This window comes from Chiloscyllium plagiosum, unplaced genomic scaffold, assembly GCF_037043375.1.
Source record: "Chiloscyllium plagiosum isolate Xiang-an unplaced genomic scaffold, Cpla_swu_hap1 HiC_scaffold_2, whole genome shotgun sequence".
Lineage (NCBI taxonomy): Eukaryota > Metazoa > Chordata > Chondrichthyes > Orectolobiformes > Hemiscylliidae > Chiloscyllium > Chiloscyllium plagiosum.
Window position 1 is genome coordinate 151852000 of NW_028270140.1, and position 14147 is coordinate 151866146.

The 14147-nt window shown below is 45.7% G+C and overlaps 1 protein-coding gene across 1 annotated transcript in view; it reads right to left on the reverse strand.

Annotated features, from left to right (window-relative positions):
- Positions 1-11872, reverse strand: part of LOC122547977 (uncharacterized) — a 35882-nt gene extending 24010 nt beyond the window's left edge. The window contains exon 1 of the mRNA XM_087974853.1: positions 11749-11872. Within this exon, the coding sequence (XP_087830979.1) occupies positions 11749-11812 (64 nt within the window). The 5' untranslated portion in view covers positions 11813-11872. The remainder of the gene's footprint in view (positions 1-11748) is intronic.
- Positions 11873-14147: the final 2275 nt, after the last annotated feature.

The window sequence follows — 14147 nt, forward strand, 5'->3', positions numbered from 1 at the left end:
GGCAGGAGGTAGAAGCGGGCGGTGCGGGGTTGTGGTACTATGAGGTTGGAGGCGGTGGATGGGAGGTCCCCTGAGGTGATGAGGTTATGGACGGTCTGGGAGATGATGGTTTGGTGGTGGGGGGTGGGGTCATGGTCAAGGGGGCAGTAGGAGGAGGTATCTGCGAGCTGGCGTTTGGCCTCAGCGGTGTAGAGGTCGGTGCGCCAAACTACTACTGCGCCTCCCTTGTCAGCTGGTTTGATGGTGAGGTTGGGGTTGGAACGGAGGGAGTGGAGGGCTGTGCGTTCCGAGGGTGAGAGGTTGGAGTGGGTGGGAGTTCAGGTAGCGGTTAATATCGCGGCGGCAGTTTGCAATAAAGAGGTCGAGGGCAGGTAGGAGGCCAGCACGGGGTGTCCAGGTGGACGGGGTGTGTTGGAGGTTGGAGAAGGGGTCGTCAGAGGGTGGGTGAGGGTCTTGATTGAAAAAGAAGGCACGGAGGCGAAGGCGGCGGAAGAATCGTTCAATGTCACTCCGTGTATTGAATTCATTGACCCGAGAACGTGTGGGAACAAAGGTGAGACCCCTCCTGAGGACTGATCTCTCATCCTCAGAGAGGGGCAGGTCCGGAGGGATGGTGAACACACGGCAGGGCGGGGAGCTAGGATCTGGTGTGGGACTGGAGCTGGATGTGGGGGCGGGGTTAGGCCTGGGGGCGGGGACAGAGGTCGGCGGGGGGGGCGGGGTTAGGCGCGGTGACGGAACTCGGCCGGGGGGCGGGGTTAGGCGCGGTGACGGAACTCGGCCGGGGGGCGGGGTTAGGCGCAGTGACGGAATTCGGCCGGGGGGCGGGGTTAGGCGTGGTGACGGAACGCATCCGGGGGGCGGGGTTAGGCGTGGTGACGGAACGCGGCGGGGGGGCGGAGACACATGCGGCGATGTCCGAATGCAGGTCGCTGACGTCACTGGGGGCGGAAGTAGCTGCGGCGACCACGGAGACAGAGTTTTTCCCCATACTCGCGGAGGTTTCCAATCTGTTGGCGATTGTCTTCATGACGATCGCAGAGCAGGTTGTCTGTGCGGCGATCCCGGAGGCGGTTGTTTGGGCCGCGATCATGAACGTTGCGAGGTCGGTGGGGGCGGAAGTGACGTCATCGTCTGCGGCGTCTGCGGCTATAGCCGCGGGCGCTGTAGCGGCCGCGTGTGTAATGGCGCCGGACTGGAGGCCGATGGAAGGTTCTGGAACAGTTGAGGAATCCAGAGTTTGGGGGTAAGTGCATGAAAGTTTTTGGTACTTACTGCCTTTAATTTCTGATATGGCTAGAAAGAACTGTTTGTTCAGTCTATGGATTCTTCTGTAAATGAAGAACAGTAGAGGTCCTTTACAGGTCTGTGAGAGAGTTGTCCTGAGCTGGGGTAGGTCGAGCTGCAGGGAGTGTAGGTACCGGCGCATGGCTGCATGCGGGGAGTGGAGGATCCGGAGGGAGGTCCGTTGCTGGAGGCTGCGGATTTGTTGCAGGTACTGGTAGTCCTGGTTGGGTCCAAATTGTGTTGGTCGGAAGGTGATCTGGAGTCCATGGGGGATCAGTCGGTTCCGTAGGCAGGTGCTGAGAAAGGAGATATGGCTGTGGTAACGAGTCTGCTTCAGAATATGGCTGAAGAGCTTATGTGCAGAGGAGATGACCTGGGGTGTGCAGTGAGAGAGGGACTCACTGAAATCTTTATAGAGAGAGGCAGAGAGCTTCTTCAAGGAAGGCATCCTTGTAAGAGGATTCGCAGTAGGTTGAAATCTTCGAGGAGAAAGTGAGGTCTGCAGACGCTGGAGATCAAAGCTGAAACTTTATTGCTGGAACAGCACAGCAGGTCAGGCAGCATCTAGGGAACAGAAGATTCGACGTTTCGGGCACATGCCCTTCTTCAGGAATGAGCAGAGAGTGTTCAGCAGGAGAAGATAAAAGGTAGGGAGGAGGGACTTGGAGGAGAAGCGTTGGAAATGTGATAGGTGGAAAGAGGTCAAGGTGAAGGTGATAGGTCGGAGTAGGGTGGAGGCGGAGACTATCCCTTATCCCTGGTGTTGGGAGAGTTTTTTAAACTTTGTCCACCCCAGTCCAACACCGGCACCTCCACATTATATTCCTTAACAGTCCTTACTTCTTCACATGCCTGTAAATCCTATTTCTCAGAACCTCCTCCAAGACCCTACCCACCAGTGATGTCAGACTCACAGGTTTATAGTTCCCAGGCATCTCCCTGCAGCCTTTCTACAATAAAGGCATAATGTTAGACAATGTCCAGTCCTCCAGCACTTTACCTTTGGATGCAGATGATACAAATATCTTTGCTAGAGGCCCCATAATTTCTTCCCTAACGTCCCATAATGCCCTGGGATACACATGACCATGTCCTGATGATTTATTCACCTTTATGTTTTCAGGAACTCCAGCATTTCCTCTTCTGAAATGCAGACTGTTTTAAGTCATCAATATTTATTTTCCCAAGTTCCCTCGCCTTCATTTCTTTCTCCACAATAAACACAAATGCAAAGTGTTCATTTAGCACCCCTCCCATCTCCTGTGGTTCCACACAGTGATGACCTCATTGACTTTAAGGGGCCCTGTTCTCTCCCCAGTTGCTCTTTGGATTATCTGTATTTAACAGTTTCTGCCATGCTATCTCATATGCGCTTTCCTCCTTCCTGATATCCCTCTTTAGAATTCCCCTACACTCTGTAATAACTCCACAGAGACCAGTATCCCATCACCAAGTCACCCCTTATTTACACAGGGAGAGTCCTGACCCTGATCCAGCTCCCTCGCAACAAGCTCTCAGAGTGAACAGAATCTCTGACATTCCTGTTCTTAAACTAACAACCCCAATCAGGGAACTCATATCCTATGAGGTCCACCTGGCTGACATCTTCATTTTGGAAACCCCTGGATGACCGTGACTTGGGGCAGACACTCTTGCTCCACATAATAATCTGCCATCCTCTACTGCGGTTGAGAAAGGCTTCACTTCTGGTTGTGATGACCCTTTGGTTTCCCCCATCACACCAGCTATTTCAGGTTGGCCAGGATCGGATCTGTCTCCATCCAAAGTCTGATATTGTCAGCTGTGACTGGAAGTGTGTCCAGAAAATTTAAAACCATTATGGACTTTTCCAGTGGTGGTACCATCGGTGGTGTATCTGCCAGTGGGAGGTGGCTCAATGTATCCACATTTGCTACTTGGGCTCCCGGACAGTGTCCAAACTGTAATTAAACCACTTCATATTCAAGCCCATTGCTGAATCCGGCCTGAAGGTATGGGCAGCACTGCCTTATCCTCTTTAAGAAGATGTAACAGGGGTTTGTGATCTGTGATTATTAGGAATTTGCATTCATATAGGTATTAACAGAATGTGTTGACTCTAAATATATGACCATCCAATTGACCTTCCCTCTCTGGGCATATTTACGTTCTGCATAAGCCAAAGTCCCAGATACATCTCTAATTGGTTTTGCCTCTCTACTGGGCCACCTATCAGCTCACACTACTCTGATGTGTGTACAAGCAGGCATCATAAGCAGGTTGATACGAAGGTGCCAGGATGGACGTCACGTTATGTATGAACTTCCTGTAATAGATCACCAGCCCCTGGAATGACCCAAGCTGTGGTACTGATGTGGGAATTAGGGCCACCTCTGCCTGCCCTCTTCCAATGGGTGTTACCCAGTCTTATCGACTCTGTCGTTTAAGTAGGACACTCAGGGTGCATGGACTTTACATTCACCCCTGACTAATTCTCCTTACCTGCACATCTTTTGGATTGTGGGAGGAAACCTGAGCACTCAGAGGAAACCAACGCAGACACAGGGAGAATGTGCAAACTCCGCACAGACAGTCGCCCAAGGCTGGAAGTGAATGCAGGCCCATGGTGCTGTGAGGCAGCAGTGCTAAACACTGAGCCAAAGTGTCGCTCTAAACCTTTCTGATTCATGTCCCTATACAAATTTCCTATAAATATTCTAACTGTACCTGCATCTAACATTTTTGCTGGCAGTTCATTTCACATACAAACCACCCTCTGTGTGAATACTTGCCCATCATGTCCCTCTTCATTCTTTCTCCACTCACCTTAAAAATATGCCCCTTGCTTTGAACTTTCCCACCCTGAGACAAAGACCTTTGTTATTCACTGTCTGTATTCCCCTCACAACGTTATTAACCTCGGGGATGATCACCTTGATGGGATTGCTCTATCTGCCCTCAATAGACAGATGGAAATTGAGGAGCAAAAATGTAGAGAGATCTCAGCTATATGTAAGGATAATAGGGTTGAAATAAAAGGCAATTTTAACTTTCCAGATAGAGACTGGGACTGCCATAGTGTTCAGTGCTTGGACAGTGAGGAAATTGTTAAATGTGTTCAAGGACATTTTCTGTCTCAATCTGTAGCTGTCCCGATCAGAGAAGGAGCAAAATGTGACATTCTCTTGGAAAGTAAGGCAAGCAACTGAAACGTTTGGGAGCAGTGATCATAATTTTGTTAGTTTTAGATTAGTTATGAAAAAGTATAGGCATTGTAAAGTAGTATATAATTAGAGTCAGGCAAATTTTGATGGCATGGGACAGGAACTTTCAAACTTGATTGGAGTAGACTGTCCACAGGTAAAGGGACGACTGGCAATTGGAGTTTGCAAATCTGAGATAATGAGAGTTCAGAGACATGATGTTCCTGTTACAGTGAAGAGTAAGGCTGGTCGGAGTCTGGGACAATGGATGAACAAAGATATCAAGGCTATGCTCAAGAATAATAAGGAGTCTTTTATGAGGTAAAGCCAACAGGGATCAAATGAATCTCTTGAAAAGTATCAGGAGTGCGTAATGATTGTAACAAGGTCAGCCAGGTGGACCTCACAGAATTTGAGTTCCCTAATTGGGGCAGTTAATCTGGTCCAATCAGGGAGTCCTGGCTGACAGATAAGAACAGGAGTTATCACCGCAGGGAGTGGAGTGCATCATTTCTCCTCCAACTCTATTTTGATTTAGTCCCTCCCCTCCCCTTCACTGTTTGGATCACACAGCACTGCCCTTTGATGTGAAGGGCAGTGTTTGTCACTGGCCACCCGGGTGTTTTCCTATCTTCCTGGTGGTGGAACAAAAAAAAAAGAACAGGAGTTATCGCCGCAGGGAGTGGAGTGCATCATTTCTCCTCCAACTCTATTTTGATTTAGTCCCTCCCCTCCCCTTCACTGTTTGGATCACACAGCACTGCCCTTTGATGTGAAGGGCAGTGTTTGTCACTGGCCACCCGGGTGTTTTCCTATCTTCCTGGTGGTGGAAATTGAATAAAGATTCATGCACTTGTGTCTTTCACTGTGTCTCACACCTGCACACACACACCATGGGTGCTGGGGAAATAATAAGCACTACCGCACTTAGGCGGTAGTGTGGGGGTTTAAAAAAAAAAGAACAGGAGTTATCACCGCAGGGAGTGGAGTGCATCATTTCTCCCTCCAACTCTATTTTGATTTAGTCCCTCCCCTCCCCTTCACTGTTTGGATCACACAGCACTGCCCTTTGATGTGAAGGGCAGTGTTTGTCACTGGCCACCCGGGTATTTTCCTATCTTCCTGGTGGTGGAAATTGAATAAAGATTCATGCACTTGTGTCTTTCACTGTGTCTCACACCTGCACACACACACCATGGGTGCTGGGGAAATAATAAGCACTACCGCACTTAGGCGGTAGTGTGGGGGTTAAAAAAAAAGAAAAGAAAAAAATAGAAACAGGATTCTTCCCTTAAAAAAAACAGGAGTGGCGGTGTCGACCAACACCCTGGAGTTGTTCAGGGAGAGGTGGGCGCCGCAGGGAGTGGAGTGCATCATTTCTCCCTCCAACTCTATTTTGATTTAGTCCCTACCCTCCCCTTCACTGTTTGGAACACACAGCACTGCCCTTTGATGTGAAGGGCAGTGTTTGTCACTGGCCACCCGGGTGTTTTCCTATCTTCCTGGTGGTGGAATTGAATAAAGATTCGTGCACTTTGTGTCTTTCACTGTCTCTCACACCTGCACACACACACCATGGGTGCTGGGGAAAAAAATAAGCACTACCGCAGTTAGGCGGTAGTGTGGGGGTTAAAATTTAAAAAAAAGAACACGAGTGTTGGCCTATAGTCATGGCTGAGTGGTTAAGGCAATGGATTAGAAATCCATTGGGGTTTCCCCACATAGGTTTGAATCCTGCTGACTACGTTATGAATGACTTCCTGCTGGAACAATTTTCGCTCAAAGTTCAGAAAACCTAATTTCCTTTCGTTCTGGTGGTGGAAATTGAATAAAGATTCATACACCTTGTGTCTCTCACTGTGTCTCACACCTGCACATACACAACATGGGTGCTGGGGAAAAACTAAGCACTACCGCAGTTAGGCAGGAGTGTAAAAAAAAGAAAAAAAAAGAAGAGGAATGTTAGATATTCTGTTCACTCTGAGGGAGCTGGATCAATGCCAAGGACTCTCCACATGTAAATAAGGGTTGACTTGGTGATAAGATACCAACTTTTGTGGAATTATTTCACTAGCAACAGGGGTGGGATTAATAACGTGACCATGCAAAAGTGCCTACTAGCTTCAAGCAAGCAGTACAACGGGCTTTACCATTGGAAAATGCAGCAAGTAAAGCATATGAGTAGCAGGGTTTTCCACTGGAAGTGGGCATCCGCATCAGCTTAGGGAAGCACCACTTGAGTGAAGGCAATTGCACAGCCTCACTCAGGACATATCCTGAACAAAGGGCCTCCAGGTCAGCCCAGAGCAAAACCCCAAAACAAAGCCTAGCTTCAACCAAATAGTGAAAACTTTCTTCAGGATCCGGGCTGGCACAGCATTGTAATTGCTGCAGGAATGAGGACTCGAGACAGTAAAAGAGTCTCACTCAACCTAAACTGAGTAAGAGAACTCATCAGTCAGTGTCCAGGAGAGTCCATCTGCACCTGGTGTAGAATAATTAAATTGCTTAACAACACCAAAATCAGAACCAAACATAATTGGAGTCTGGTTGAATGATGACCTATTCTAGTTGAGCTCAATACCAGAATGGCCATTGCAGTGATCATTGAACCAGTCTTTAAGAAAATTTGCTCTGGACTCCAACCCTTAAATTTGCACAAGACCTCAGCGAGATTGAGAACCTATACCGGGAAACCTTTCCAAATTAAGGATACAACTTCGGTTCCAGTCTCTTATGAGAAGCAGTTGGTTCAGTTATCACTGATTGTAGTAAAGGGTTTGGACCCAAGCTTGATCAGGTGAGGTTGGTTGAGAAAGATTCACTTGCTTCATCAATGTTTTTGAATAGAAAATGGCTGCCTGAATGAATACTCAATGAGTATTTATATGGTTAACCATTTGCTTAAAATCTCCACAAAGGTGAACCAACTCATTGGGTTTCATAACTGGTACGATAGGATCAAAAAACAGGAAATGTGGAGGACCCTGAAACTATGAACCATAAATACAATAGTCAGCACCAAATCACCAAGGGATTCAGAAAACGCTTCTCTGCACGAGTGGTTAGAATGTGGAACCTGCTCATACACCAAGTGGTTAACACAGTGACCATTGTTGTACTGAAGGGAAGCTTGATTGACACTTGAGGGAGGAAGCAACAGAGGGAAGTGCTGTCAAAGTGAGAAAAAGAAGGGTGGTGGGGTGGGGGGGAGCTTGTGCAGAACATGATCACTGGCAAACACCAACTGCACAGATAGCTTGGTTCTGTAAGTCCCAAAAGCATGGGCCTCCATTTGCTGTTCAGACGACTTCACAGTCACTGCTGATGTTTTTAGTCATTCCTGGGATGAGGGTGTCACGAGTGAGGCCAGCGTTTCTTGTCTGTTCCTAACTGCCTTTGAGAAAGTACTGGTGAGCTGTCTCCTTGAAATGTTGCATCCAATGATGTTAGAATCCTTGGTGACTTTTAATGAATTTTATTTTGTTTTATCAATCTTTGCTTAGGTTAATGAACTGAGGACTGTTACTGAGAAAGACAAACAAATTTGGTTTCATTTATGAGGCCAGACGTGAACTGGGTTTTGGGGAGGAGTCTGGCTGTTGAAGTGACAACATGAAGAACTGAAAGCTCCTTTCCGAACCGTCCATTGACAGCCAACGAAATGAGAGAGAGGTCCTTTGGCATTTGGATCTAATATTAGGAAAGCAGCCACACCCTTAACTAATTTGGTCCAAAAAAAATGAAAATGGAATGGGCTACAGAATGATGCCAGGCAGCCTTTGCAAAACTGAAAGTAATTTTAACAAATAAATGCGTATTAACTGCACCGAACTTTAATAAAACATTTCAATTAGCAGGAAATGTTTGCGATTTGGGGATTGGAGCAGGACAATGAGGCTTGAATGGAGAAACTTGTGGCTTATTTTTCAAAAAAGGTTGGACCAACATCAGAAAACCTACTTGACGATAGAAAAGGAAGTTATCAGCTTTTCAACACTTTGGATTATATACTCAACATGGAGACAATGAGACTGTCTTTTTTACTGATTATAATCCACTGACGCTTGGAGATGGAGTTTCGATCTACAGCTGGAGAAATGTGAGTGGATTGGAGGAAAGCTAATGTGGCACCTTGATTTAAAAACTGAGCAAGAGATAAACCAGGTAGCTCCAGGCCAGTGAGTCTGAGCTCAGTGGTGGGGATACCATTGGAAGCAATTTAAAGGGACAGAATTAATCAGAAACAGGCAGCATGACTCTGTTAAGGAGAGGGAGGCAGAAGATGGGAAATTATCTGCTGTTAGTCTGGCCTCGGTTGTTTGTAAGATTTTAGTGAACATTATTAAGAATGAGATTGCAGAGAACTTGGCAGTGCAGGGTAAAATACAGCTGAGTCAGTATGGCTTCATCAAAGGCAGGTCATGCCTGAAATAAATCTGTTAGAATTCTCTGAAGAGGAAACTGGCAAGTTAGATAAAGGAGAACAAAGTTGGTCATTAATGAGGACATGACCTCCTTGGATTTCCAGATGATCTTTGACAAGGTGCTTCAGTGGAAGCTGCTAAATAAGATAAAAGCCCATGGTGTTAGGGATTGGCGTGGTGTGAGAATACTCAGGCTTTCCGAGGTATATTTTCATGAAGAGAGGTTGAGACAGAGGTATTGAAAAGTCTGTTTGAAACCATTAAAGTGAACAGCTTGTGAGCCCTGGGTTTTTTTTTTACAAGTTGAAACAATAGAAGCACCCTGAACGAGTGGAGTTAAGCTCCAACATAACCAGGATTTCAGTTTAACTTTGAGAAGCTGCTGGGGTTTGGAAGCTGCCATACATTGCTCCCTAAAGGCAAATGGAATATTATCCTTCATTGTAAGAGAGATGGAGTTTAAAAAGATGGAGGTTATGCTGCAGCTGTATAGGGTGCTGGTGAGACCATACCTGCAGTATTGTTGCCTTAATTCATAAAGGATGCATTGGCTCTGGAGATAGTGCAGAGGAGGTTCACTTGGTTGATTCCAGAATTGAGGGGAATGGCTTATGAGGAAAGATTGAGTAGGCTGAGGCGACATTAATTGAAATTGAGAAGAACGATGGGAGAATATTACAAAAATATGTAAAATTATGAAGGAAATGGATAAGATAGAAGCAGGGAGGTTGTTTCTCCTGGTGGGTGAAACTAGATCTAGGGGGCATCAGCCTTTTGTTATAAAGCCTCAAATTATCTTGAGAATGTGACTTAAATAAAGATCTGGGATTTACACATTAATGAATCAAAACCAGCAAATCCATTCTAAAAGATGAAAGACTGGATAATCAAGGTTTGTTCAATGTATCATTGTATCACTGTAATCTATTGCCAGAAATTCTGTGTCTTATGGTCCTGTTACACACCCACCTGATGAAGGAGCAGCGCTCCGAAAGCTAGTGCTTCCAAATAAACCTGTTGGACTATAACCTGGTGTTGTGTGATTTTTAACTTTGTCCACCCCAGTCCAACACCGGCTCCTCCAAATCTTGTAAATAAACTCCGTTTTGTTTAAAACTAAGTGGTTGTACCAACCAATTCTCTCTTGCAATATCCACTTTACACCTGTTTAAAATAAGGAGCAAAGTTAAGGTCTGGGCTACCTTCTTAAAGGTTTTGAGGGATCTGGCCTGGTCCATAACAGAATGGGGACTCTTTGCAGGATTTGTTGTTTAGTTGCAAACTGGGATTAGAGATGTTGAACTTGAAGGCAGTGAGTTGTAAGTGTTAGTGTCTGTTGTTCCGGATGTTGGTTTTGGTTGGTGTTGCTTGGTGTAGTCAGGACTCGTTCAGTCAGCAAGAGATTTCTGGGGGTGGAGGAAGTGACCTTGGGGGTTTTACAAAAAGGTGGTTAAAGCCAAGCTGCGGGAATTAGCAGACAAGCTGGAGTTGGAGCTGCCTCCTTCTGTGAGGAAAGGACAGATAATTACAGCAGTAGCTCAACATTTAAATTTGTTGGAAACACCATCAGAATCTTTAGATATGGCTAAAGTTCAGTTGAAAATGAAGCAGCTTGGGTTAGAGGCAAAAGAAAAAAAAACAAGGACAACCTAATCTTGTTAAAGGAGCAGCTTCTTCACAAAAGGAATTTCGGGTTATGGTCAGCAAGTGGATAAGGACAGTGGAGTCCATGGAAAGGTCACCCATGGTCTTATTGAATGGTGGAGCAGGCTCAATGGGAAAACAGATTCAAGGTAAGAAATAAAGGGTGAGAGGAGAGTTGAGGAGAGATACGTTTTCATACAGAGGGTGATAAGCGTTTGGCACTCACTGTCTGAAAGAGTGTTTGAGTTAGAAACGTGAGTAACATTTAAGCAGTATTTTGGGATTTAGTAGACTTCCCATTTGCCTCTTCAGTAGCCTGCATCTCTGCTGTCTTACTTCTTTTTGATATTTTAAACTTCTGTCCAATTGACTTCCACCTCCCACCTCTACCCATCCCCCATTAATTAGTTTAAAACCCTCAAAACAGTTGGTAAGAAGGGCATACGGATCAAGAGCTGTATTTTGGGGGAAGTAGAGTCAGATTTTTGTTAACTCACACACAAGCGATGGCCCAAATGGCCTCTTTCTATGCAGTAAATGAATCGATAATGAAACCTGAGAGCAATGAATCTTCACACAAGGAATAGTTAATTGTCACTGGTCGACAGTAATTAACACTCATCATATTGACAGAAGAGCATTGAGGCTGAAACAGACAAGATGGAACGTTCTACGCTGAGTTTAGTTTGTATCTACCAGAGAAAGGTTGTCACTGCACATCATTCAGGAAACCTCAATGGTTGGCTAACTATAGGGATTGGTGACAGCAAGTGGAAAGTTTTGACTTTCTGGGTTCTGTATTTGTAGTATTATTTGTAAGAAATTAAGGCAAACACTTTTGTCTCATTATTGTCACTTCTCAATCAGTTCTGTCCCAGTATCTCTCTGAAACCTGGGTGTGCCTGCAGGATTCTGTACCTCCCCTCACTCTCTGGAAGGTCCCATGAGTTTCTGTGGGCTCTGTCCCACACGGAGCTCAGATGGGAATGTTTTGGTAGCTTCAGGTAAGCGATGCTATCCTGCCTTCATTTTTTTCTGAAGGTAATGATTTCTCCCTGATGAAGAAACCACGGTGAAGGAAAAGGCACATTGTGCTGAACCGCAACAGGTTTGGGAACTAAATGCCAGACAGCAGATGGGTTATCAGGAAGAGGCAATTGTATGATGAACAAAATGGATTTGAAAAGTCAGTGTTAGAAAGTACTTACTGCGAGCCTGCACTGAGACTGACAGGAGGACTGCAGAAAGACAAACATAGAGAGACTTCATCATCAATTCTTCACTCGCTCACTCTTCTCCTTCTCCTGAAAAGTATGAAGTTACTTGATGTCCTGTGCAGCAATGAAGAAATGTTGATCAGTATAAACGATCTGAAGCAGGAGGAGGAAGTCTGTATGTGGTCAGTAAGAGCCGAGAGGATGACAAAACTGTTGTAAAACTGAGGCACCAACCACAGCAACTGTTGAGAAAACAGGATGTTGCATCAGCTTCCAATACATTCCTCAAAATCCTCAAAGTCAACCTCAAAAAGTCTGAGAGCTTGGGCTGCACAGTGTTACAGACAAAGTAAAGCTCCCACCTCCATGAAAAAAAACAAACCCCCAGGACAGGGACAGTTAGGGAAAGAGTGAAATTTTCTCAACTCTTTTAAACCGAAATTAATGTTCCCTCAACAACATCTCCACCAAACACTCATCGGGCACAAACAGCACAAGGTAGGACACTCAGGACACTCAGTAAAGACCGCTCTACGCTGTCTCCATCAAATACTGCCAGGACACAAACAGTTCAATTTTAACTACAGAGTAAAGCTCTCTCTACACCGTCCCTATCAATCACTCCCAGTACAGTGACAGTCTGGGGTTGAATATGGAGTAAAGCTCTCTCTAAACATTCCTCTCAAAGACATCCAGGGCAGGGAAACCACACGGCCAGATACAGAGTAAAGCTGTTCTGAGACAGTAACAGCACAGGATCAGATAAAGAGCTTAGCTCCTTCTCTCTGGTAACCCAGATCCCCCTGTATCACTGAAGGGAGAGGGACTGTAGCCACAGATTCAGCTGCTGTCCTGGCCCTTCCGTCCTGAACACACATCTTGGGGATAAGGGGTGAGCCAGGATCACAGATCACTGGCTAGTTAAACACTAATCCATGTGTAGACAGATGCAGATTCAGTGAGACTGATTTGAATTGACATAGCTGAAAATGTGTGGCTGGAAAAGTGCAGCAGGTCAGGCAGCATATGCCCGAAACATTGATTCTCCTGTTCCTTGGATGCTGCCTGACCTGCTGCGCTCTTCCAGCAACACATTTTCAGCTCTGATCTCCAGCATCTGCAGCCCTCACTTTCTCCTTGAATTGACATAGCAGACTCACACAAACAATTATTTTTAGTGCCATTAAAACCAACCACAGGATTTAACAGTACAACAAATTCTGTTGTGGCTGCTGAAGCCAGAGCATGGTTTGAATGTTATTTCTGCAGTTCCCACAATTTCTTTCTCTGAACCCTGACGCTTTTGGCTGGACTTTCATTTGTTTTTGTCCAAGATGCACCAAGTTTTTTTGAGCATTTTTACCTTACTCATTCTGACTGCATTACAAAAAGGCAAGGCTCACTGGGAGCATCCAGGGATATTGTTCGGGTGAGAATTGCAGGGGTTTGACCGAGTTACACGAAAGGAATGACAGTATGTTTCCAAGCCAGAACAGTGGGTGGCTTGGAGGGTAACGGTCATCCAATGTATGCCCTGCCCTTATCCTTCCAGATGGTCATGGGTTTGGAAGGTTCTGTCTCAAATTCTTTGGTAACTTTCTGCAGTGCATCTTGTCGATAATACACACTGCCGCATTTGAGTGTCGGTGGTGGTTGGAGTGGATGCTTGTGGATGTGGTGACATATAAGTGGGCTGATCTGTCCTGGACGGCATCCTGTATCTTGAGTGCTGGTAAAGCTGCACCCATCCAGGCAAGTGGGCAGTATTCCAACATACTCCTGACTTCTGCCTTGTAGATGGTGGACAGGCTTTTGGGAGTCAGGAAATGAGTTACCCATTGCAGTTTTCTGAGACTCAGATCTGCTCTTGTACCATTGTGTTTATGTGGCAAGTTCAGCTGAGTCTTTGGTCAATGCTAATCCCAAGGATGTTGACAGTGGGAGATTCAATGATGGTAACACCATTAAATGTCAAGTGGCAGTCTCTTATTGGAGATACTCATTGCCTGGTATTTGTGTGGCACAACTATTACTTGTCAATGCAAGCCTGATATTGACACATTCTTGTTGCATTTAAAGTATCAGAGAAGTTGCGAATGGTGCTGAACATTATGCAATCATTGGCAAACATCCTCACTTCTGACCTTCTGATGGAGGGAAGGTCATTGATGAAGCAGCTGAAGATGGTTAGGCCAAGGAGACTACACCACACTAATGTCCTGAAGCTCAGATGATTGACCTCCAAAAACCAGAAACATTTTTTTGTGCGAGGATGACTCCAAACAGTGGAAGGTGGCCCCAATACTCAAACACTCTCATTTTGCTCAGGCTCCTTGATGACACACTCAAAAAAATGTGGACTTGATATCAAGGGCAGTCATTCTCACCCA